Below are 26,308 nucleotides of genomic sequence, written 5' to 3'. Positions count from 1 at the left end.
CAATGGAAAAAACCAAACTGTAGTATCCCTGTGAGTGACCCCAGTGGTTGTGATCGAAAGTCGAGTTACCTCATGAGATACAAGTAACTTGGTATACTTGCAAGGATCACAAGACTTACCATCCTCCCTTGCAGGTAATACACCTATTCATTTATTCATGTCAGGCTCAGCAGGCGTAAATATGAAGATAACCAAACTGCAAAGTCGAGTGATCTCATTTTGTGCCCAAAGTATTGTGCTATTGTGCATGCGATAATGCAGCTGACGCTGAAAATGAAAGAGATGGAGCACATCATCTTTGTAGCAAGTTGTGAGCCTAAAATTGGGATGGCAAGGATGCTGGCATTGACCGCCATGATGACACTTGCCTGTTAGAACAGATTAAGTGGTAAGTGTTCTCATTTGGGTCTACAACATAGCACTTACTACGGTAGTTTGAGCTTTGGCCTGGGCGCTGAAATCGTCCATGAAGTTCCTCATGTCCACCCCGTTGATGAGACCATCAACATAAATATTTCTGATGCGTCTGAGCATTATTGTTGGAATGTAAAGCATAGCGAATGCAATGCTAGTCATGAAAGGAGAGGTTTCCAGGTCTGTGCGCCTTTCGCCCAGTGAATGCGTTTGCATCAAGCGAGCTTTGGGTTGACTGTGGTGGTTCAGGTATTCGTGATGACCTTCTTGACAACTCAATCAACGACGTCTGATATAAGAAAGCGGTATCATATGGAGCACATGCAATAACTTGCCTGTTGGGAAGTAAAGAGATAAGTTTATAACCGCTCGTTTTTTCTAGGGTTCACGCACCGCAGATTGCGATACCCTGCTCCTTCATGGTCCCATCAGGTTCTGCAAGTTCTTCTGATCTTTGGTCATCAACTTGAAAATGCAGATTCAGGCCAAGGTGCATACTGGTGACGGCTAGCTCAGCGACCATTTCCTTCATTTGGTCCAAAGTCCAGAATATTGAAGCCGCAGTAGATTGTTCCAATGCTAATGCTTCTGTTTCTTGCTCAGGTCATCTGATCTGGTGCTACAATGTCAAAGAACTTACCAATGCAGTACCAATTCATTTGAATCCGCAAAGCTCTCACTTCCGAGACACGTATTTCGATCCTGCATGGAAAGTATTCAACATGTTTCCTTGACAAGCAATGAGAAACGTTTAGATTGGGCCAGGATGACGTCCTTAGTCGATCGCTCACCAAAATTGGGCTTCAAGTTCAAGTCCTGCATAATTAAGGTCAAGAAACGAAGCACGAAAAAGTCACGTACTTTTGTGATTCCAGTGCCATACCGCCATACATTCTTGGAAAAGAAGGTAGCCATCCAGCGGTTCTAGCCAGGTAATGATGCGTTTCTCTGGGACCACATAATAATATGGATAGATCTCCTCCCCTCCCACCAACACCGGCTCAACGACCAGCAACCATTCTTGTCCATTTAATTTGGTCCTTGATATGTCGATCCAAGACTCGAGCCTGTGGACCTGTTCATCCAAACAAGTCCTGATGTTCATTTCGGTGTATGTTTTCTATGATCTCAGAAAGTGAGATGTAATGCCAAGATACCAGCTGGTACTCACCATTTTTGCATTGTAGCTATACGTAGCTCCTGACGGGTGAATGAACTCTTCCCAACCATCACGCCCTTCGAGCCTATCAATGCTACAGTTAAATCAGCACTGTCAGAAACGAATAACAAACCCAATGATAGGGTCGGTTTTCATTGTCGGCACGTTATAGTCACGACCTAGAGATTACCTACATTCGTTGTTTGAATCAAGTCAGTACTCAGTGGATAAGGTTGTGGTGCATGCTCATGGAAATGATTCGGTGTACCGCCGAAGCTGTGTTGGCCAGATAGGGACACCGCGCTTAAGCAACTCCGTCACCTGCTGGTCAATGTGGGTCTTGCATGTCGGACCTGAGCATACAGCTTCAATGCGATTTGCGATTGGATTGAATGTACCATCATGGCGATGTTCAAGACGCCTGCTGGTTCACATGATGATGAATTTTTTTTGATATGTACTCATCATAATTGCCCCCAGGCCGCTAGGGAACCAACCCTGAGCCACGGATATAATTAGCACGCGCGCGCCTCAATATCATGCAGGATATAGTACAGCATTGCAGATAGCATGGCACTGCAGTATATATGTGTATGTAGTCGATTGGGTATTTTATTGATGTGCTGTATGTACTATGTAGAAGGAGGAACCAGACGAGGCTAGGATGGACTTTAATGTATATAGTGCTGGTCCATAGTAAGTTGAATATCATGATACAGTGGTAGATGTGATGAAATCATAGTACAATGGTGAGTTACTCAAATCTATAGCTAGAAGTGTTCTTGAGTGGTGCTTAGAGTTAAATAAAAATCACAACACACCTGAAACGCTGATTTCGCTTTGTTTATGGCGTGTAGGATTCGATCTTTGATCGCTGCAGTCAGACTGCGGGAGGGCGTCATGGGCGACACCACGGCTGCTGTGACTGATTCGACTTGCTGGACACGTTAGGTAAAGCCGCCGGCTGTAGCATTAGCCTAGTGAACTTACTGATGCCATCCAGATTTCGATTTGAGTCTGTTGTTTAAATTTAGCTACTTACAATTGATGATGACGATGGCTTACCATAACTTGGTTTCTGCCGTTCATGAGAAGCGGTCCCATTGAAGCAGTTTGCATTGTACGAGCCATGTTTGAAATGTATGATGTATATCAGATATGGTCAGAGAGGGGCTTTCTTTATTCAACCGTGTTTCCTTAACCAACGCCCATCACTGGTATAATGGACACAGTTCTGACACGGTGATGACAGAATATGAGGGCCGCTGTAGAGGTTCTGGATGATGGGGTTAGCAATATCCTCCAACTCCTTTTGCTCCAACTCGTAGTTTTCATCCAGGGTTCCTTGTGGCACATCTGCAAGATAATCTTGTTCACGGTGTTCAAGTTGTCGTTAGCTGCTGCCAGTATCATCGGCCAGCGAGAAGTCGAGGACTCCCGATAATTATAACCTGCAGGACAAAGCGAAATAGCAACAAGCGTAATGCATCGTCAAACACTCGCCTTCTGCAGCAATTGATTCAGAATCTGAGCCAAGAAGGTACATTGATAAATTTGCATAGGTCATCATTTTGGAAGTAGTAGCGTGAAGTCATGCGGTTGGAAACAGCACCAAACTCGAGGTGGGCTGTGCAATGTACATTAAGCTCGTGAAAAGCACCCATGGCATAAGTATGTAGTACATTTGTAGTACATACTACTTTAGATTGTCAGCACAACGGTTCATGCAAATATTAGATATTAAGACTGAAGTCACCGAGTTGTGACGATCCATCCAACAGGCAAGGCCTGATGACATTACTCAAATTGGAAATTATCAAAGTCATCCGTCACATCATCACGGTCTACGTTGTAGTAGTACAATTCGTCTGGTCGAGGCGGAGGTGGAGGATTAGAACCACTGGAAGATGACGACACGCCTGGAAAGATATCAGCAATTGAAGAAAACATGACGAGCATGCCCACTAATGTTGTCACAAGAGTCAAATTCACGAGCATTTTTGATGGCCACCGTATAGAGGTCTATCTCTGCTTGGGCGTGGCGCATTTTTGCCTGCAAGATAAGTAGCTCCAACCTGATGTCGCGATGATATAGGTCGCCATTAACAGTAAAAGACTGTGTCATTAATCCTGCCTGGCAGGCTTGTTCTGCGTGGAATGCATCGTAGAAGGCTTCTTGGACATCGACGGCTACACATGTGCTCAACAGGGATAATGAAGCGCCGACACACTTCAGAGAGACAATGAGAGCAGCCGAGCAGATCAATTACAGTACTGACATTTAGAATGATGGATGTCCGTTTGTCGTCGTGTGCAGGGACGAAACCAGATGTTGAATGAGTGGAAGCATGTAAAAAACAGTAATGTCCCATCAGAGGTGGGGCATCTGAGAGGGGGTGGGTGTATTGTCCCCCTAACCAAGCTTCACATTTCTCTCACGTAACTGTCGGACAGGCTGAGCGTGTCGAGGGAGACCTGACGTCATGCTTGACTGGACATGCAAAACAATGGACTGCTTTATAGCAACACGGTTCAGACTACTCATTTGTGTGCCAAAGTTGAAGAAGCTCACGCATCCGGTGCTGCTGCACATGTTCGATAGCCTGACAGTACAAGGACACCTCCATCTGACTTATTTTCTTCCTTTCCTCCATAAGAATATGCTCTACAATTACATGCATTTGTCCCTGAAATTCAGCAAAGTAATTGCTTTGGTGTTGGCGCAATATTCCCTCCTGTTTCGCTTCGATAGTGCGCTCCCCAACAATTTCCCAAAGATCGCCAGGAGAGACTCGGTCTTTTAGCAAGAATGACAGAATCTTCAATTCAGTCTGGAGCTGTATCGCAAAAAAAAAAATCAGGATATACGAGATGACGCGAAATTATGGACTGGCCTTGACATTTGCTATGAGTCCTATGTAGGCGTCCAGCAATCCAGTACCTAGTAAGTTTGAGAATTGAAGAATGTTTGTACGAGCGGCTGAATTGTCAAACAGCTCCGAAGGTGAGAGGCATGTTGACATCGAGAACACTAATTGTTGACAAGGGATGTGGGAGTATATACTCCATACTGTGCCCTTATACTATTTATAGCGGTGACTGAATCCCTAAAACATACTACTTTCCTTACCAAGTACTCCTTTTCTGACTGGCCATCAAAAAGTGAACTGGCCATCAAAGTGTTTGAAGTTCACTTTTGATGGGCAGGTCTCGGGACTCATAGAGGGTATCAATCTGACTACGTTCGCAGAAGCTTTGCTTGCTGAAGGCCATGCATGAAACTCATGCCTAAAAGTGCCTGTGCCCATCACCTTTTAACTGAGCAGTGAATCGCGATTAGCCGGATCAACAGAAAACAAAGACCAGCCTGTCGCTGATAGAAATCGACTGAGAATTTATGCGTGGAGCAGACTCATAAGTGAAGCTCCTGATAGTCGTGAGTGAAACATCCTTAAAAAAGGAGGGGGACGAACTATCTCTCTCGAACTTGAGTACATCTCTCTGGGTTTGGAACATACTACATAGGTATATCACTCTGGTTAATTTCCACGTCGTGTAGTAGCAACACATTCGGAATTTCGGTCGATGTTGATACCTTCAAGACTAATCAGCGTGACATTGGCTACTTCAATGAAAGACTTGCAGTATACGTTTTCGACTCCGTGATACACTCCATGCAATCGTTCAAAGCGTGACAACACCCCGATCAGCAAAAGAGCACCCACCAACCTCGGGGGACTTTCTTGATGCGAACATGATAATAAAATGAACATTTCCAGCGGATTTTGCACACCTAATGCCCATCACAAATAGGTTTGTAGAATGGTAACTTCGCAGGACGTCACTTTTGAGCCCTTGAGATTAATATTGTGAGAAGTGTGCCTGGGCCCGTAGGCAGTCGTTCCTTCTGTATTGTGGAGGTCACTGACAACAGCAGCCCCACAGCTATTGAGGTAACAGAATGAACTAGTACATTAGTACATGACGGAGTGAGTAGTACATGAAGAACCTGTTGTGCGTCAACTTACTATTGTGAGGCTGGCTGGCATGGCGCGACTGAATGTTGTCCATATGTCGATGGGAAAGGCAAAGTGGATGGCCACTGCCATTTCCTTTATATCTAGTGAGCCAATGTGTTGCAATGGAGGCAAAGCATAAAGTACTAATGGTAAAGTTACAATTACAAACACACAACTTCCCCGACTCCTATGTTACTAGAGGAGGGCTTCAAACAGATTCCCATCACCCAAAAACCTTGCAGAAAGCTGTGCAAATTTCCCACATTCCAATTAGTTGAGTACATAGACCATGTACCCTTATATTCAGTTAGTATCAAATTCTCGCTTTATCATTTTCCGAGATCATACAGACTATACGCAACTCAACTGATACACAAGGCAACGTACAGCGAGCCATCACCCATGTGTGAATTTTCCTTTCGATGATCTGCTGTGCGTTGACTTAATCAGAAATTGAACACCTTTACACGTGTACCGGATTATATTGCATATCTGGCATACATCTTGACCGCACTCCCCCAAGAGGACGACCGAATCCGCACGATAGCGGGGTATCTGTTGAAGAACAACGCATGTCTACTCCTTAACGTATCTCTGGATGTGGCCGAATATGCAAAGTCGGCTGTTCTTCAAGCTTTCGTCAGCTCTCCTCTTTTGATAAGGAATGCTGCCGGACATAATATTGTTGCTTTCCTAAGTTCTTGCACATGTATGAGACTTACACAACTTGTAAACAAATAATAAGGGAAGAGCAGCCAACTCAAATGTCACTTGGTCTTTAGATTCAATTCTCATCGGTGCCCTGCAAGGCATCGTAAGTTTTCAGTTCTTAGATTCTATCAGTGCTCAAGTCTGAAAATAATAACCGTCGATTCAGCTCACACATTCATGAGTATCAGTAATTGTATATTTATTTTGAGTCAGCGCATCACAACAACATGTCGACGATGTTCAGATTCCAGACCTTGAAACCGCATACTCACTCCAGACTTCTCAATTCCGACCATTCTGCCATCTGGCGGAAGGACTTGAGACTCGAGTATTGATATCATCGTCACCGATCGCCAGCAGCAGTTGGACAGTATTGCATAGGAAGAGGTCTCCTCTCGGATTTGAGAGTACTTGTTATGTATCTCGCCTGAACGCTAGTGCGAAGACGGCCAGAAAGCCATTGTGAAGACGGCCAGAAGGCCAGCGCAATAACAGCCAGAAAGCCATTGCAATAACAGCCAGAAGGCCATTGCGAAGACAGCCAGAAGGCCAGTGCAATACCAAGATCATTGGGAGGTTTGGGAGAGAAATAGGAACTTGGTAGACGACATGTAAATCCAACCAACGTCACATGATGTGACATGAGTGTGACTAGTCTGAGTTACTATACACGGAAGAACAACACCTGCAGGCTGGGTTTCCCGACAAGTAAGCTTTATTAGGCTGGGTGAACACACATCTCTCCCAGCCTAATGAGGCTTTGATGCAGTACACTGCAGACAACACTTCGCGCATTGCCGAAACCTTCGTGCTCGCTGTTGCACACAGCGAACTCAAGTATACCATGATTTCAACGTATTTTTTCATACTTTCTTCACTACCCTATGTAGTCACACATTCGATAACATCTATTTCGCTTTTTAAAAGCCTGATGACAATAAAATAAGTCTATATGAATGTATAGGTGCTGCAGAGGTACTATAGCTCCTCCACCTTCATCTATGGGCCCCAGAGCGTCGCTCCCCGGTCGAAAACACTCCAATCAACTGCAAGAAAATTCCCATGAAGTAAAAATGCGAAATAAAATCACCTAAGGTGCTGGGAGGTGTTCTGAGGGAGGAAATAGGGCCAAGAGAGGGGAGGAGGCGAAATATACTGTCCTGGACATCATATAATCAACCATAGAAGTCCTATAGACATCCTACAGTGAGGGGGGACTTAGTATAGCGCACCCAGGAAAGATGCATCATTGTTTCATACTGCACATGAACTCTCAATTTTATTGAAGCCTTCTGCAAGAAGTCTTATACTTACTTCCGGCTGGACGGGTATATTATATTGTTCATAATTGTAGCATTTCTTATCTTACACCAATCTGCCTTAGGCAGACACCAGACACCAGCAGGGAAAAGGCAGGAATGCGTCAACATGTTTAATGAATCATCTCAATACAGCCACCATAGGTTGCTCACTTAGTATGAGTGCACCAATCTGACCTCATGTGATGGAAAGTTCTTTTCTTGCCAAGTTCAAAAGTGGGTGGTGTTGGACTCAAACTTATCGGTGTGTCAAGGTTATGTGGACATGAAAGTGTATGTGAATATCCAGTAGGTAAGTAACACATTGCACGACCTCACGTCACTGACGTCGGTCAAAGCAATAACGATCGTCCTCGTCACTTTTGCACCCGGCCTGAACAGACATGGTGGTTCATCGCTGGTCTCGCTCCTACTCGCTTGCATTTTTTGCAGCGTTTAAACAAAACATGAAACTCCTTCGCAGCAATCCCATCACCAACAGATGAGTCGAGCTTGTTCAACAACTCCGTTTGCTCCCGGAATGTCCACTCGAGTTGAACAGGTGGGATTTGGTGTTCTTTATCACACATCAATGAAAAAGTAGTATTACAATGAAGCGTGTTCATACCTCTTCACCGGTACTGGAAGGTGGCCATAGGTGCCAGTTGGAAGTACTTGTCTATCTTTACTAGGTGACCATCAGTATTTGATCCTCTTGAATATGAAGAATGAAGCTAACCTTGGTATCCGCACCTATTAGAGGCACATCTCGCAATCCAATAAGTCTTCCTCATGGTAGTATTCCACCAACAGTACACTGCCGCCTCTACATACGCACCTCTTCCACTGCCATCAGCGCATAGGCAGCATGGGTATCTAATATCATATTCTTTGCGGTACTTCTCTAGGTCGGACGGTCGAATCTTCCTTCCCTCACCATCAGCAGGCCTACATTTTTTGGAGCAGTGTCATTCCTTAGGATTCGCACAATGTCCAAGTGGCAGCTTACCAACACCATTCAACCATCGATTTTGAGACACTGTCATAGTGTAGGAGGGCGAGGCGGCAAGTCATAGCTTCCACAATCAATTTTGCTAACCTTTGAGCAGTTTCATGATAGCAGGGTGGGTTAGTGATGGTAGAAGAGGGTGATGATGGCGGTTCCATTCGGTGACTTAGTATGGGGATTCGTCCTCTCCCCTTCATTAATGAATCTGAGGCTTTTAACCACTGACTCGTCTAGCCTTTCTTGGCGTTATAAAGTGCACCAGCCTTGCCGCCAGAGGTTCTTCAAGTCTTGGCTTGTGAACTTGGCGCTGCAATGGCAATTCGGGTAATCCTGCTGGCGGCTGATAAGCCTGTTTAACTGTGGAAATTTACGGTTACCTATATGTTCTATGTTGCCTGAAAGTGGTGAGTTATTTCATCCGATCTTCGGGCATTGAGCATAGCTTATCGTTATTCCAACATTCCATAGCTCTTCATGGACCTGGTAGATTCAGCGTCAGGTCCAAGCCCTTTCAGATGCACCTGTGCTCGGGAGTTTACACAGGAGAGCGCTTACACCAAACATCAGCGCTCGTGTGCAAAAGGCAAGAAATGCTTGTTCTCTGCGTTGTCCAGAGCAAAAGATCTCCTAGGCTCTGTAAAATGTTCCCGAGTGGCTAATAACAGTGATAGGCAATTCTCGAGTACTCTGACTCACCCTCTACGAGTACCGTTGTCGTCATCTGGCGAGACATTTAATGCAGAGTCTTCCAACGTCTCAACCCCATCAGTGATGCAGGAAGCATTGTGTGCAGGTCCTTCATCGCACAATGGATCCGATTCAGCACCTGATATCATTCTTGGCACGGTGTCCATGGAAATGGACAAAGAGAGGTTATCGCTGGTGCAGCGGAGGAGCTGACATGTTGGCATCCTCATGCCACTGCGCTATAGACAGCATGATGATGTACTTCCGGAGCCTCCCCCGAGTGTTCCCCCCAGTTGTACTGCCCAACAACCTGAGTTGAACCTACCTGCAAATTCCAGCGATACATCTACTATGCCTCCTACATCGTTCTGAGCTCCTCCTTTCCGCACAGCGAGGAATGTTTTTGGCCTAGTGTGCCAGTTCTTCTCATCAGCTCCCCCCTCTCACGACCCGGAAGAGGTCGTAACTCTCTGAGATATCAGTTCTATCCCAGTTGTTACTCCAGAAAAACCAGATATCCCCGCAGAGCCCCACAATATTTCGTTTCATCCATACCCCAACCAATCCTCTTTTGAGCTCGGTCATTGGTACTGGAATGGCAGTGTGCAGAAGTCCCATCAAAGCTTTAAGGAACTGATTGACATTGTTGGACGTCCAAATTTCGATCCTGACAATGTGCAAAGTACGCAGTGGAACAAGATCGACTCGCAATTGGGAGCGAGCGTTCTGAATGAAGAAAGAGACGAATGGGAGGATGATGATGCAGGTTGGCTCAAAACGCAAGTGACGATCGACGTTCCTTTTTCCCAGACCACAGCTCAGCTGGGGGCTCGACCTTACATTGCAGCAGATCTTTACCATCGACCTCTTGTTTCTGTTATTCAGGTAAAGCTCTCGAATGCTCAGGACGATGAACTCTTCCATTACGAGCCTTACCAGCTGCGATGGAGCACCCCGCATCTTCTACATGAAGTGAATATTCAGGGTGAGTTATACACATCACCAGCCTTTTTGGATGCGCACCGCAAACTGCAGGAGTCTCCTAGAGAGCCAGCATGTGATTTACCCCGTGTGGTCATCGCACTCATGTTCTGGTCAGATGCTACCCATTTGACAACTTTCGGTAATACAAAACTATGGCCGGTATACATGTACTTTGGGAATGAATCAAAGTACCGCCGGTGTAAACCATCCTGCAATCTGGGTAATCATGTAGCGTACTTTCAAAAGGTACAATGGTCATCATGATGCATTCTCCAACTCTGTATTGAAGCTTCCTGGCAGCTTCTGGACTCATTCAAAGACTTCGCAGGTACTTACACCCAAGGCAAAGGAGTTGGCCACGAATGCACAACACATTGCCACTGTGAATTATTCCAAGCTCAATGGAGTGTTTTGCTTGATCCTGAGTTTTTAGAGGCATATGAACATGGGATTGTGATTCCATGTTGTGATGGCGTCAAATGCAGGTTTTACCTGCGAATATTTACCTATTCTGCTGACTATCCTGAGAAGTGAGTCAACATTATCTGTAAGATATCTCAACTCACGAAAACCAGGGTTCTTATCGCAGCGATCCGGCAGCTGGGAGGCTGTCCTTGTCCACGATGTCTTATACCAATGGAACGAGTTCACAATCTAGGAATGAGTCGTGATAGGCAACAATGTACGACTCTTGCACGCTCCGATGCCTCGAGGAGTCAGCTGGTTGCTACGGCACGCGGGTTTATCTACGAGAAGAACTATGGTGTAGACAGTACGGCTGTTGAGTCCCTGCTCAAGCCTAATTCATGGGTACCAACATCCGTGAGTAGACCATCAGTTTCTTTTCTTGCTTTTGTTAATTCTTGATTAGAATGCGTTCTCGGACCGCCTTGGTCCATTTGGATTCGATGTGTTCATTGCACTCGTTGTCGATCTTCTACACGAGTTTGAGCTTGGGGTATGGCGCATGCTTTTAGTTCACTTATTGAGAATTCTTTGCACCCTGAATAAGGACCTCATCCATGAGCTTGACAAGAGGTCTGCCTAATATTTATCTGATGATGGCTGGGTTGGCTAAAAATCCATGAACTTTACAGGTTCAGGCAGGTGCCCCCATTCAGACCAGCGACCATTAGGCGATTCTCTGCAAACACTTCTGAAATGTTGAACATGGCAGCACGAAACTTCGAAGATCTCTTACAAGTATGTCTCCAAAACAATTGACATAGGTCTTCGTGGACTAATTTTATGAAAGTGTTCTATCCCGGTCTTCGATGGCCTTCTCCCTGGCAATCACAACAAAATCGTTTTGGATCTCCTGTTCACCATGGCACACTGGCACGGACTTGCGAAGCTCCGTATGCATTCAGACCTGACTTTAGATATACTTGACCAACAAACGACTGATCTGGGTGAACAGTTTCGTAAGTTCAAGACGAAAGTGTGCACTGCATACCACACCCAGGAACTCGACCGCGAAGCCGATGCGCGGTCTCGCCGACAGGCAAAGGAGGCAGCTAAGTGGGCAGGGAAAGGCAAGGCGAATGATGCTGTGTGAGGGAATGCAGCTCCACAACCTAGAGCAGGTGCTAATGCCAAAGGGAAAGAGCCTGCGAGTCCGGAGCAGTCGTGGAGGAGTAAGCTGTTCAATTTTCAAACTTACAAGTTTCATGCGCTTGGGGATTATGTGGCCTGCATCTGTCGCTTTGGAACAACGGATTCATATAGCACTGAACCAGTAAGTTGTATTGTGCTGCTCGCCCCTGCCATACCTCAATTTCTATCAGGGAGAATTAGAGCATCGTACGCCAAAAGGCAGATACCGTCGCACTAATCGAAGGACATTTGTTAGCCAGCTGACTCAGATCGAGCGTCGTCAAACGCATCTACACCACATCAAGCAACGGCAACAACATTCAGCCCATCATACAGAGGTGAACGAAACAGCGAGCGATCCCCAACTACACCATCACATTGGTCGAAGTGAGAAGATTTATGATGAGATTGGCCACTACCTCCGCAGCCATGCGAAAGATCCCGCTATGAAGGTGAGCAATATCTTATTTGATCATCCTCGTTCTGAGATGCGGCTCAGGACTTCCTGCCTCGATTGAAAGACCATATTCTAGATCGACTCAAGCCGGGGGAGAAATCGGCCAGTCTTGACCAAGATCATGACTCGATTCTCTTCAAGTGAAACCGAATATATCACCACAACCTCGCACGATTTAACTATACCACCTATGATGTTCGAAGGGCTCAAGATGTCATAAATCCCAAGACACCTCATTGCAACATCATGTTGCTCAAACATCATGACGATCACGATGATGAGGGCCACTACCATTATGCCAAAGTCCTTGGCATACACCATGTTAATGTTGTTCGCGTAGGGAACGTGTATGAATCCTGCCGATTAGAATTTCTGTTCGTTCGATGGTACAAATCTTCCCAAAGTCACTCATGGGGAACACACAGATTAGGTCGCGTTCATTTCATGCCTCTGGCAAATCGGCATGCATTTGGTTTTGTGGATCCAGCAGTCATTCTCAGGGCATGTCATATCATACCAGCATTCTCACGAGGTCAGCGCAATCCCAGCGAATGCGGGATTTCCACTGTTGTGGGAGATGAACATGACTGGCACGAGTATTACGTTAACAGGTAAGTATTCCTACTCATTTTGGCTATACTTACTGATACAATTGCATAGCTTTGTCGATTGAGACACCATCATGCACTTCCATTATGGCCTTGGAGTAGGGCATGTGTACTCTCATGAGGCTCGAATCCCAGAATGCCCTTGTTCGGCGCAAGAGGCACCTCACCCTGTCCCACAGACCACACCACAGTCAAGCAAATGTTCAGAAAGGGACGAAACCCTCGTGGAGACCTCTAACTGGCAAGCTCCTGCTGACAATGACGATGAAGGGGACGAAGAGGAAGATCACGTTGGAGTCGAAGAACTGAATTTCTTTGAGCAGGAACAAAATGGCAGCTCGGAGTCACTCGTCGAGGCACTAGACGAGATGTTCACTGACCATGTGTTTGACTATGAAAATTAGTGTTACATACTGTATACCCCATCTGACGGCGTTGGGCACCAATATGACTTGTGGTTGCTTCTTGCAAGCCCCATCGGTGAATGACATATTAATTACTGGTGAGCAGTTTACATATTACTGACAACCAATGCCACTTGTTCCTAGAAAACTATTCACTCATTTCCGGCAGTCAATTCACTTGTTTACGGCGGCCAATTACTCGTTTCTGGTGGCCAATTTACCAATCCCTAGCCATCACCACTGGCCACGATTTGATGATTCCTGACCTTCGCCAATCGCTGGCCATTGCAAGTAATGGGTTAGCGTCCCTACCATATAGCTATTTATTATCACAGTTTCATTTATCGGTCCCTCCAATTTTGTGCTGCCTCCAAGTTCTTTGATCACCATGCAAGGTGAGTTAACACGATCCGAATCAATGCTATCTCATTGATAACTTGACCAAGAATAGCTCTTCCCCCTGCTCCGATTTACGTGTACTTGTCAAAACGGAAGCAGGCCTTCAGGCTTGTCCAGCTACCTGTATGTAGACTCTACTATTTGTGTATCGTTCGCTGATGATTTTACTCCAGAATACTACAGTTTGTTCTCATTTATCACCTGTTGTTTTCCTCTAACTTGCTATCTCAGCAGCTGTTCATTGGATTCGCCGAGCACCTTTTCCTCATAGGATATCTTGCGCACATCTACCGACAGATTTCGCCACTTTACGTGAGTAAATCGCAAAATCGGTCATCTCATCTCATCATGTTGGTTTGTAGTGCGCAGAGTTCGCACCAGACCTTGTTTTGCCAACTGTAGGGGTGTTGGCCATCGCGCAGCAGGGGGATGTAGTATTTCACACTGTATTTGAAAAAGAGGTGAGAGTTCCATCGCTTCAGAAGTTTCATATTTGAAAGGATGAACATAGGCTGGTGACGGTGATTTTCTTTGGAACGTGAACACTGCGTTTTGCAGCCCAAACTTCAGAGGGCTTGGCAGTGCCTTGTGGCCCGTGAGTATTGCTTTCAGCACAATGTGCTGCGGATTGATTTTGCCCATTCATAGGTCACATTGTTGTCGCACCATTCAATCATATTCAATGCAGCACTGTTTCCCTACGGAGACTCGGCACCTGCACCTGTTCTGCACATATCACACCTTCCTTCGACTGAACTTGATGAAGTGGTTCCTGATGGATCCATACTACCTGCCCCTCTCGCTGCCACAGCACCTCTTCCGCACGTGTCACAGGCCCCAGCCCTTCCTTCAACTGACGAAGTATTTCCTTATGAACCCATGGCACCTGCCCCCCTTGTTGCCGCCGAGGCGGCTCCTCATCTGCACATGTCACAGGCTTCAGTCCTTCCTTCGACTGACAAAGTGTTTCCTTATGGACCCATGCCATTTGCCCCTCTTGCTGCCATTGAGGCAGCACCTCTTCTTCATATATCTTCCGCCCCTCCGTCGATTAACAAACAGTCTGTATACACGTTATATTATCCATCCATTACCTCATTTAACGGCTACACCGAGAACTCGAGTGATCACCCACTCGTTACTGCTGCGCCAGCTGGTTCCATCGAGGATCTGATGGTTTACTTCGATACCAATGACATCCTTGCTGAATAGCTTCTACAGGTGGTGTTTCACCAGGCGTTGATCTGGAAAGGTGTGGATGTCAAGTTGGAATCTGACCTCCGGGTGGCTATTTCTGCCGCACTGGGAAAATACCTCTGGAATCACGTATTATTCTTGACAAAGTGCCTTTACCTCGGTTCTCTATGGGTCGGAGTAGCAAACCCATTCAATCTTTCTGAACCAGCAGGAAGGCGGCTGATTAGCACTTGCTTGCTCATGGCAATAGATCTCGATTGCACCACGTTACAATATCTGGAAGACAACCCAGGTGAGCACCTTCTTTTATTTCTACATGTCACTATCTAAGAGTATGGTCAGTGATCGTGAAGGGTCAGGAAACCTCACCCGTCAGATGGAACACGCTTCGTCTAACTGTATGCTTTTCTTGCTTTGTATGGGCCTTCGCTCACTCCTAAGCATTGTGGGCAGTTCTGTAATCACATCGAGAACAGAACTTCGGAGATGCGTAAAGCCGTCCGGGCCTGCATATTAACACCCACGGGATTTTCAGGTTCCACAATGGAGGAGCAGAATGCGAGAGTTGATTACTTTTTTACACTTCTCTTGTCAACTCATCGAGAAAGAGTAAGAAACTTGACACCACACCATTTGACTTCATGACTCATTATGATGTAGGTTCAGCAGGCTATTACAGAAATCATGGAGCTCCAATTATTCAAAGAACTTCTTTGGATAGCCCTTTTTCAACTGATGAACGGCTTGTGCAAGGGCAATCGTGACGGGAGAATCGCAGACTTCTTTCCTGAAGAAATCCGAGGGCCCAATGGTCTATTACAGAAGGGTGTAGTGGGGACATTACTAACCATTGTAAGTTTTCTTCGTTGTTGCAATAACAAATCCTGTATTGCTCTATCAGATATTCCATACGTTTCATAATTGGTGCATGCCGAAAAAAGCCAGGCCGCAACCTGAATATCGTGTTTCATGACATTATGCTCGCACTCACATGGATGTACGCCAACCCAACCCAGTTTGCCAGGTTCACAGAGGCAATCAAGATGTTGCCTTTCTTAAGGTTAGTGTCCCCATGACTCTTAGCTTAGTGATGATTCATATACATGTTCAGCGCCGCAAATGTGTTTCCGATGGACACAAAAAACCTCTGTCCAAAGACGTGCCCGCAAAAGAGGCGACCAAAACGTCTGAGTGATCTTACACCTATCATCCAGGTGGTTGTCAATGGTTCCAGTCTTCCTAATGCGGTATTCACATCTTTGTGTTCACAAAGAATTTGGCAGCAGGTGGATGATTCATGCTTCGATGATGTACTTTGATATAGAATATGGTTAATATGCAACACAAGATTTTGAGAAGGCATAACCACGCAAAGTTGAACATAAGACTCAAGAGCAGAAGCCCTGCAGGGCATTACAGATGACCTTAACCCACATCCTTGTGTACAGAGTGAGATCCTCAATTTGACAACCAGAAGGCCTTTACCGCGTGTCATGTTGGTCATGAGTTTCAAGAGCAGAAGCTCTTGCATGCGGGCCAGATGAGCTCAACACACGAACTGATGTAGATGGGAGCGAGAAGATCCTCAGCTCAAGGACCAGAAGGCCCGACCACATATTGAACATCAGATCTAAGGGCAGAACCTCACACAAGGCCTGATGGCGTCAATCCTGAGCGAGCTGAGATCCTCAACTCAACAACCAGAAGGCCTTTATCGCATGTCATGTTGATCATGAGTTTTATGAGCAGAAGCTCTTGCATGCGGGCCAGATGGCCTCAACACACGAACTGGTGAAGATAGGAGCAGGGAGATCCTCAGCTCAAGGGCCAGAAGGCCTAACCACGCAAAGTTGGACATGAGATCTAAGAGGAGAACCTCATACAGGGCCAGATGGCCTCAACCCACATCCTGGTGTATTAAGCGAGGAGACCCTCAATCAACAGCCATAAGGCCTTTACTGCGCGTCACATTGGTCCCAAATTTCAGGAGCAGAAGCTCTTGCATGCGGGCCAGATGGCCTCGGTCTAACACTTGTAGGTGAAACATAGGAAGAGAATATTAATAATAATAATATTTCAATGTGCATAGTTTGTCATTGTTTGTTGCATTCGCTCAACATTGTAATTTGATATACCAAACCAACAAGCATCCAATCACACAAGTCACAATTGCCTCTGGGTGATCTTACAGCAAGAAAGCCCCTTTCTGACCATATCTGATATACATCATACATTTCAAACATGGCTCGTACAATGCAAACTGCTTCAATGGGACCGCTTCTCATGAACGGCGGAAACCAAGTTATGGTAAGCCATCGTCATCATCAATTGTAAGTAGCTAAATTTAAACAACAGACTCAAATCGAAATCTGGATGGCATCAGTAAGTTCACTAGGCTAATGCTACAGCCGGCGGCTTTACCTAACGTGTCCAGCAAGTCGAATCAGTCACAGCAGCCGTGGTGTCGCCCATGACGCCCTCCCGCAGTCTGACTGCAGCGATCAAAGATCGAATCCTACACGCCATAAACAAAGCGAAATCAGCATTTCAGGTGTGTTGTGATTTTTATTTAACTCTAAGCACCACTCAAGAACACTTCTAGCTATAGATTTGAGTAACTCACCATTGTACTATGATTTCATCACATCTACCACTGTATCATGATATTCAACTTACTATGGACCAGCACTATATACATTAAAGTCCATCCTAGCCTCGTCTGGTTCCTCCGTCTACATAGTACATACAGCACATCAATAAAATACCCGATCGACTACATACACATATATACTGCAGTGCCATGCTATCTGCAATGCCGTACTATATCCTGCATAATATTGAGGTGCGCACATGCTAATTATATCTGTGGCTCAGGGTTGGTTCCCTAGCGGCCTGGGGGCAATTATGATGAGTACATATCAAAAAAAATTCATCATCATGTGAACCAGCAGGCGTCTTGAACATCGCCACGATGGTACATTCAATCCAATCATGAATCGCATTGAAGCTGTATGCTCAGGTCCGACATGCAAGACCCACATCGACCAGCAGGTGATGGAGTTGTAATTAACAAATGTTACAAATCGACCATGAATTATTCACCGAGCCCTACTGAGGGATCAGTGAGACCCCACGTCTGCTTGGGTATGTCTCATGTGACTAATCAACATGTCATGTGTCACGTGTCTCTCTATGCCACGTTAATATTGGCTGACCAGATATAAACCCTACTCAATAACAGTTTATTTCACCAGTTTATTTGCTGCTCAAACAATAAGCGGTGGGAAATAAACTGACAGCGTTATTGAATGGCAGTTTATTTGCCAGTTTATTTCATATGCGAAGTTGTCGGAGTGAACTGAGAGTGATTGTGATGCCGAGCAGCCGAAGTACGATTGATGAGGAGCAAAAGTATACCAGCATCGAGTATGAGTGACTACTGGAGCGAAGACGGACAACAGAAGCTCGCACTCGGGCTTGCTTCATGGGACCACATCTCTCTTTTGCAAACCCCCGATTTTTCCGATCAGCTCTCTGCACCCGCTGAACTCAACTATGCTGTTGACCCAATAACTGGGATTCGTCGTTCTCCGCGCAAGCATCGAGATCAGCACCAACACTCACAAAACTATTCACTGATCCATTGGTGCTGACGTCGATGTCGTTGTTGATGCACTGAGCTATCACGCGCCATGAGTGTTCATTTGCAGAGTCTCTCAGCAAGTCGGTCGGCGGCTCCTATTTCACTCTCCGCAACACGAATGCACATCAAACCTTACTTGACAGTTTATTCCAGTTTATTTCATCCTGCTCGCTCAAAAAAATAAACTGGTGAAATAAACTGTTATTGAGTAGGGTTATAAGGGAAGCAGAACCAATACTTGGTCAATCTTTCCGTCTTTCCCACTTCAGTAGCTGTGCGATAACAACTAAGTACTTGTCATGTCACCTGGTGGCGCACAACCGAGCCAGCCAAACTCATCATCTACTCCACCACGCCCCAATGTACCAGCTCAAGCTGTGAGCTCAATAAAAACTACCCCAAACAGTCATGGGGCTGCTACTGTCAGTGAACACATTGGCCTGGTTGGTACTCGGTGAGATTCGTTCCTTTTGTGTCTGGCTGGCACCTAACGTTCATGCAGGGTTAATCAAGTCCGCCCATGGGTTCAGCGTGACATTGAGAAGGCTGAGAGATGCCACATAGATAAGATGCTGGAAGTCCTCTTGCAGCGCGCTTCTCTCGATCCGAAGACTGAACAGCCTGACCTCCTGGGAAGGTGTCTCCAGGCCGTTCTATCAGTTTGCAATTGGACTGCAACACCCGCTGGTAAAGCCCCTGATAAAGACTTTCATTCTTCCTGCATCAAGGACGCCCTTGACAAATAGTAAGTACTCTTTCAGTGATCAGGTGTCGTCACGCTCATAACGATTGCAAGTGTGTTGAAAGGAGTCGAAGAGGACTACTACGAGCCTTTCATCACAGCCACCAACATTGCGCTGGCTTGTCTTGACAATATCAAGATTGAAGGAATGCGTGCTACTTTGGGCGAGCCAGATATTGTCTTGCAGATGAATGATATCGAAATGACCCAATCCCACCAGAACACAACATCGCAACGGTGGCCCAACATCGTCATACTTCCTTTGCAAAGCTCACTCGACACCTTCTGAGATGGTGATATATTTGGAGACACAGAGCACATCCTCAAGAATACAATCAAGGAACCAAAAGCAAAACTCCTTTGGAAAAACGTGCTGGCATCAATCGAGTTCAAGAGAAAGACGAAGAAGTATCTTCGTGTCCCCTCTTCGTATGACGTGAAGAGTTATGTCCCTACAAAGCCAGAATATCTGGGAGTAGAAACTCCTGCCACCGACACCCCCGAGACCCCAGCGTCAGGCCCTTCGCAGACCCAAGCGGAACAACCTAAAGCTGCCCCTCCAAGTAAGTAATCAATCCAAGTTCCAGAGATCAAACTAAATCAGCCCAGCTATACGCCGTTCAAACCGTCTTATTGCACAGTCCCCGGCCACGACCAGTAACTCCAGTTCCAAGCGCAAGGCAGAGGAACCTTTGCAATGCACTGGCAAGCGAACCAAGACCAGCGAGACGGAGCCCAAGCTAGATGTGACTGTCCAAACAGGACTATATGCTGCTGAAATGTTCGCAGCAAATATTGCAGTCAAACATCTCCTTAATCTTATTATCATCGGTCAGTTTATTTGTCTTCGTTCGTCCAATGTCTGTACACTTACCATACCTTTCGTAGATGCTATTATCTGGGTCTGGTACTATGATCGACAGGGCACTATTCAATGCTCGGGCATCAACTTCATTGATGATCTTCCATGATACATGGTGCTGTTATATGTGCTACAACGATTCAACTTTGAGGATTGGGGTCGAAACCCGAACTTCAAAGAAGTTGAGCAAGGAGGTTCACACATGTTGAAATTGGATGACGAGGAAGAGGGCTCGCAAATATTGCAATCGGACGACGAGGAAGGAAGTTCTCAAATGTTGGAAGTCGACGGTGTGGATCTTCTCTTCCACACCAGCGACAAAGCAAGAGTCACTCACTACGGACTGAAAGGACGGGCCACAAATGTGGTCCCGGTCACCAGCGAATACCTAGCTAAGAAATACCCTGAGGTACAGAAAGATGAAATGGTGGCCAAAATATTCTGGGCAGAGGAGGGACGGACTAGTGAGCCAGAGATCTTGAAAAAGGTTGAAGAGATCGCCAAGACGGAGAAGGCTGTGGAAGGCCATACACCTCACCTGCTTTGGCACCACAAGTTGAAAAATCCTACCTCCGCAATCCGAGAAGCACTTGGCCTTCCAGAACCCAAGAAGGGTAGCTGCGTGCTCTATGTTCTCATTTTCCGCAGACTCCAACCACAAACCTCGAAGGCGAACATCTTTTCGATGTGTGGCGTCAATGCATCTTGTGTATGTGGTTTGTTTCATTTATGCGGATCTCCATTGACACTATGTACAGGCCATCTTGCTCTCTGGAAAGGAGGAGTTCATCACCGAGATGTCAGCCCTCCTAACATGATGTTTTACAAGACCGATAAAGGCGTCCTTATGGGTGTCTTAAACGACTTTGATCTATCATCATTGGCGACCACAAAGGGGCCTCTAGGCAACGAGCGTACAGGCACAGTGCCATTCATGGCGCTCAATCTTCTCACCGAAGAAGGTCTATGAGGCGAAGTTGAGCACTTGTATTGTCACGATCTTGAGTCCTTCATGTGGGTTCTCGTCTGGGTCTGCTTGCGTTACAGGAAGGGAGTCCTCTTACCCCCCGAAACTCGCCCTTTGGATGCATGGGCAACTACAGAGGCCGAGGCATGTGGCAAGAAGAAGTACTATTTTATAGGTCATATTTCGCGTTACCGAACTGCAGACATTGACTCGTGTATGTGGGATTTGGTGTTGGACTGTCTCAATATTCTTGACATGGACACCTACAATCGACAACAATGATTGAGATTAGGGGTAGACAATGCCCAGGAATCAGAAGCAGATATGGATGAGTTTCTATGCAGATTTACATCTACCAAAAGCTGGATTAGCCTCAGCGAGGATTTACCGTAATTTTCTTTACTTGTTTAGACGGACACAATTCCATCTTCTATTCTTTTTCGCAAACCACCCCGACTCATTAGTCCTAAGACCTGGATCTGTTTTAGTTGCAACCCAGCACATGACCTACAATGCATGCAATTTCCTTTTTGGTGCACAATGTTTTCTATCCTCTCTTTCTCTTTTGCCTTTGCGACTCTGTGCAGGTATGTATGGCTCATGTGTTTGTACTTATGTTTCTTGCTAAAGTTGTATGTTTTGATAGTTGTTGTGGTTGCCGTCTAGCACCTTGGACCTTCATCTTTCTCTCCGATACAACTCCCTCTCGCCCCATTGACTAGATATGGCTCGCACCAGGCGGACCAAAATAAAGTCTACCGGAGGGCCTGCGAAACGTGGTGTACTACCTGGTTCCCTCAGGCATGTCCCTGTTCACAATGGCAAAGTGCTCATCGAAAGTGTATATCCCAACACGTTACCAAGTGGGTTGTCGAAGATGATAACGAGTGGGATTAAAGGCCCACTGAAGCCTCAACATTGGAACATCATAAGCGCGGCTGACTCCCCCAGTGTACAACACTGACTTTTGACAGTGGTGCTTATTGTGCTGCGATGGCGCTCCACAGATGTACAAGTGCTCATTTTGCCCGCGCACCATATGCAAGTGCTGTCTTGCCATCCCGGAAGAGTTGCGGGAGTATATCGACAGCGACGATATTTTTTTCAGATGCCCAGGTTGCCACGAAGTTCGCGATAAATGGAATAGGAAGGGCATCATTACACCGTACTCTGTAAGTGGGTTGTGCTTATCGATCCTCAGTCTTACACCCTGTTGTACCACAATTAGGGTTTTGAGGACGCTGAAGGGAAGCCTGCGCTGGCGAGGCCTGTCACTATCCATGGCCACATTGAGCTGACCAGTCAGTCAGAGGTATGCACCATGCCAGTTCTCATTCTCAACTTTGTCCTCGATGGTGTTGATGTCCTTGGGTCACCTGCACGCATCATGCGAGATGCACTGCATCCATACGTTGCTGCAGATTACCGTGAAATCATCTTCGATGTCAGAACAGTTTCCAAGGCCAAGAACCATGCTAAGTTAATGACGAAGCTCGCAAATGAACTAGGATCACGTTGTTATGATCGTGTCGAGGTCTTTGTCCACTCTCACTCAGAGACCACGCAAGGTGACCTTTGGGGAGGGTTCAAGAACAGCAAGAACAAAGGTGAGCAAGGGGAACCTGTCGCCTACGCAATCAATGATGTGAGTCAGCCCTCGTTTCTATTTATTGATTTCACTCATTCTTCGCAGTTTTTTGTGCTAGTCTTCGTCAATGGCATGGAAAACTTTCTGCAGGGAAGCACGCTGTGGATGTTGGTGTGCGGCCATATGGTACGCGAAGTTGACGCCTTTGACAATTTCAAAGCTTGTACCAAAAGGTGCATATTTTGGTTGTTACGCCTTGGTTGCCCCAGTGCTGAGATAATTCCATACAGTTATGAAGTCCAACATGCTTTTGCATTCGGTGCTGAGCACTTTCATGCATGCCTTATCATGGCATTCAACATCACTTATGTCAGTTGTGTTCTTGTTGAAGGCTTCGAGGTACAGGACACCATGCAGGATCTTCTGGTAGCGTCCTTTCAACTCGGCATGCACAGTTCCATAATACATGTCCATATCACAAATGCTTTCCGTCATCACCCGCCTACTGTCTCCGAATACAACAAAGGGGCCCTGTATGTCGACGAAAAGGCCTCCATGATCACATCGACATACACATACTTCGATGAGAACCAGCATCCTTGGGGAAACCCTCTACCATATCAATGTTTGGACTGCAACTGTGTTCGTCCTTGGAACTGCAGCACTCGCTCTATGTCCGACAATGTCAAGTTCTCTTGCAAGAACTGCGGTTTCATCCTTACCTATACGAAACCTGACCAGACAAAAATCATCCTATTCACCGATGGTTATCAGGGAACTAGCAATTCCAGTGGGAAGCTAACGAAAAAAGGCCGTGGCACCGGTTGTGGGTGGCTGGTGCTTGTAGTAAACGAGCCTGGTGTGCCAGCTGTTGCTCAATCAAGAACCCATGCCGCTGCGGACCATTGATTGACCATTTACTTCGTTTTTTGTTTGTATATCTTAATGTGAATTTATTGATTGAATGTCTCTCAACTTTTCCAATCTTGTGGTCTGAGTTAGCGCAAACATGAGCCAGAATGGAAGCTATAACTAGTGAAGCTTTGAAGGCTGAGAGATGCTCCACTATCACATCCCGCAGACTTTACGAGCAGCAAATTCCACTGAGGCAGCGGGTGATCAATTTGGTGGAAGGCTACTAGCAATTTGACTAGGCATTACCTTGGATGCATCATAACTGTGAGTGATGATCATTTTTGTGAGGATCTTGTAGCTCTTGCTTCACCGACTGGTTGACATTGCAAATAATCATCGTGAAGTCGAACTCGGGCAGCACATAACAATTCTAGTGGAAAGCTACTTACAATTGACAAGGCATTACCTTGGACACGTCATAACTGCGAGTGATGCCCATTTTGCATCAATATTATGAGGATCTTGTAGCTCTTGCTTCACTGACTGGCTGACATTGCAGATAATCATCACGGGGGCAAGCTCAGGCAGCACATGACCACTATTTTGGAGAGATGCAGGACTCCTTCAATGGTCTATCTACTAACTATCATAGTTGCGGAAACATACAAAACTTCATCAGGATTAGAGTTTTCTTGTCCTTGGATGTTATGCTCAGCGTTGTCAGACGTCTTAGCAGTAATCAAAAGTGGTCGAAAGTTCTAGCTAACACCCTAGTGTTAGAGTCGTGCAAGTAAGAGAGTAGATTGCAGGCCCTGGTCTGCGTAGGTCAAGTTAAAGAGTACAAGAGGTAGCTACAAGGTATATATAATAGTATTAGAGAGGCAAATGAATAATAGGAGTGGAGCTTCAATAATAATGAGCCAATGAGAAAACGAGAAAGAGAATTGTACGATAGAATGTTCTAGAAGTACATGTAATAGAAGTGTGACAATGTGAAAGTGTGAAATGGTGAAGGTGTGACATGGTGACGAGGTTTAGGGGAAAAAGGATAAACGTAACATTACCTCCATTTTAGGTGGTAATCTGAGTACTACGAAGAAAAATCAAAGATGATGTGCATGTTTATAAGAGGAAAGAATATCAGAAGCGTTACCCATTTGTCTCTTCGTCATCCATTCGTTCTCGGAACTCGGGAATCCTTTCCACTTTACATTATAATATCTTCGCAAGGTTGAACCTCAGTGTCTGACGATGGCTTCTATCTCTTGTTCTTCTTCGCCGTCTATGAGGTCAGGTGGTGGTGCGACAAAGTTAGGACCATGAATGTCGTTTTCTTTATAGGGGGATAGAAGGGCGACATGGAAGACTGGGTGTATATGCCATTGCGTGGGGAGTGAGAGGCGATAGGTAACTGGCGATAGGACGTCGGATATGGTAAATGGTCCTTCTCGTTTAGGTGCAAGTTTTCGGTTAGGGTATCTGAGATGGAGGTTCTTGGATTCGAGCCATACTTTATTGCCTTTATTGAATGGTACAAACTTGGATGTGATTCGTTGTCTCATAGTGTTGCATGCCAATTCATGGGCATGCTAAAGCTTCGTCACAAGCTTTGTTAAGGATGATGAGACGTTGTTCGACATTTGGGATATCGCTCTTAGGGTGAAGATCTGGAAGATGTTTGGGATGGTAACCCATCATGAGATAGAATGGTGAGGTACCGCGAGCGGAGTGATGTTGGGAGTTGTGGACGAATTTGGCAAGAGGGAGCATAGATGCCCAGCCGGTTGTGTCATTAGCGCAGAAGATCCGGAGGTAGACTTCGAGTTCTTGGTTAACTCATTCGGTCTCTTCATCACTTTGGGGATGGAATGCAGTGGAAAGGGAGTTCTTATATCCGAGGAGTTTTCCCAGTTCGATCTGGAATCTAGAGGCAAATTGGGGTCCACGATCAGAGATGATTTTATCGTAAAGTCCATATCTAGAGAATACTTTAGAGAAGAAAACATTTGCTATGCCTTCAGCGTCTATTGTTTTGTTACATGGGGTGAGAATTACCCCCTTCGAAAGTCCATGGTCTACCACGACCATGATGCTATCATATCCGTTGGAGGGTGGAAGATCAGTGATGAGGTCCGTAGAGCAATGAGCGAAGGGTCGATTAGATATAGGAGCAGGAATGGGGCATAGGGGAGGTGATGACGGATGTGTGTTTACTTTGTTCTGTTGGCAGATACTGCAACCGTCAACAAAGTTTTTGACGAACGTAGAAAGGCCCGGCCACCAGTAGTCCCAGGAGAGGAGTTCTTGGGTTTTATAATGTCCTGGGTGACCGGCGGTAGGGGAGTCATGATGAAGGGAAGTGATGCTTCGACGAAGTTCGCCTGGTGGTACATAAGTGAGTCCTTTGTAAGTAAGAATACTGTCAGATAGTTTCCAATCAGATAATGCAGAGCGGAGAGGAGGAGGGATAGAGGGATTCTGGAGCACGTCGAGCGCTGTCTGTACTACTGGGTCAATGGAAGATGAGATACATAGTTGTTCAGAAAGTGAAGCGGAATTGATGAACATGAAGTTGGGGAGAAGTTGTATACTAGTATTGTCCTTTTTGACACTATTGTCAGGAAGGTGATCCGGTCTATGGGAAAGAGCATCTGGGATAGTTAAGTCTTTGCCTGGTACAAATTTAAAGCGAATATCAAACTGAGAAAG

The 26,308-nt window shown here is 45.9% G+C and overlaps 5 protein-coding genes across 5 annotated transcripts; 3 read left to right on the top strand and 2 right to left on the bottom strand.

Annotated features, from left to right (window-relative positions):
• Positions 1-3,370: 3,370 nt before the first annotated feature.
• On the bottom strand, positions 3,371-4,748 carry EDB91DRAFT_1083258 (uncharacterized protein; the record flags this gene model as incomplete). The annotated part of the gene is made up of 5 exons (XM_041315603.1): positions 3,371-3,492; positions 3,539-3,803; positions 3,853-3,959; positions 4,146-4,410; positions 4,704-4,748. 5 exons carry the CDS (start codon positions 4,746-4,748, stop codon positions 3,371-3,373), a joined length of 804 nt encoding a protein of 267 aa, XP_041175821.1.
• Positions 4,749-7,978: 3,230 nt separating this feature from the next.
• Positions 7,979-8,675, bottom strand: EDB91DRAFT_1083257 (uncharacterized protein; the record flags this gene model as incomplete). Its single annotated transcript, XM_041315602.1, has 3 exons — positions 7,979-8,178; positions 8,440-8,549; positions 8,611-8,675. 3 exons carry the CDS (start codon positions 8,673-8,675, stop codon positions 7,979-7,981), a joined length of 375 nt encoding a protein of 124 aa, XP_041175820.1.
• A 3,839-nt stretch (positions 8,676-12,514) lies between these two features.
• On the top strand, positions 12,515-12,949 carry EDB91DRAFT_1055413 (uncharacterized protein; the record flags this gene model as incomplete). Its single annotated transcript, XM_041313916.1, has 1 exon — positions 12,515-12,949. A coding segment is annotated over one exon (435 nt), but the record flags the coding sequence as incomplete, so codon positions are not given.
• Positions 12,950-13,016: 67 nt separating this feature from the next.
• EDB91DRAFT_1083256 (uncharacterized protein) lies at positions 13,017-16,137 on the top strand (the record flags this gene model as incomplete). Its single annotated transcript, XM_041315601.1, has 15 exons — positions 13,017-13,325; positions 13,347-13,422; positions 13,491-13,637; positions 13,682-13,741; positions 13,798-13,868; positions 13,980-14,057; positions 14,108-14,206; positions 14,257-14,340; positions 14,394-14,921; positions 14,967-15,234; positions 15,285-15,340; positions 15,396-15,551; positions 15,603-15,794; positions 15,967-16,002; positions 16,054-16,137. 15 exons carry the CDS (start codon positions 13,017-13,019, stop codon positions 16,135-16,137), a joined length of 2,244 nt encoding a protein of 747 aa, XP_041175818.1.
• A 2,747-nt stretch (positions 16,138-18,884) lies between these two features.
• On the top strand, positions 18,885-23,653 carry EDB91DRAFT_1083254 (uncharacterized protein; the record flags this gene model as incomplete). The annotated part of the gene is made up of 15 exons (XM_041315600.1): positions 18,885-19,039; positions 19,088-19,330; positions 19,382-19,577; positions 19,668-19,890; positions 19,937-20,158; positions 20,216-20,229; positions 20,341-20,905; positions 20,948-21,151; positions 21,449-21,545; positions 21,568-21,743; positions 21,879-22,108; positions 22,164-22,328; positions 22,385-22,801; positions 22,850-22,977; positions 23,035-23,653. The coding sequence occupies 15 exons, from the start codon at positions 18,885-18,887 to the stop codon at positions 23,651-23,653; spliced, it is 3,654 nt and encodes a 1,217-aa protein (XP_041175817.1).
• Positions 23,654-26,308: the final 2,655 nt, after the last annotated feature.

This window comes from Suillus paluster (assembly GCF_016628075.1).
Source record: "Suillus paluster strain FC165 chromosome Unknown EDB91scaffold_37, whole genome shotgun sequence".
NCBI classification, from domain to species: domain Eukaryota; kingdom Fungi; phylum Basidiomycota; class Agaricomycetes; order Boletales; family Suillaceae; genus Suillus; species Suillus paluster.
Note: the sequence above shows the minus strand (reverse complement) of the source record. Positions and strands in the feature narration are given on the sequence as shown.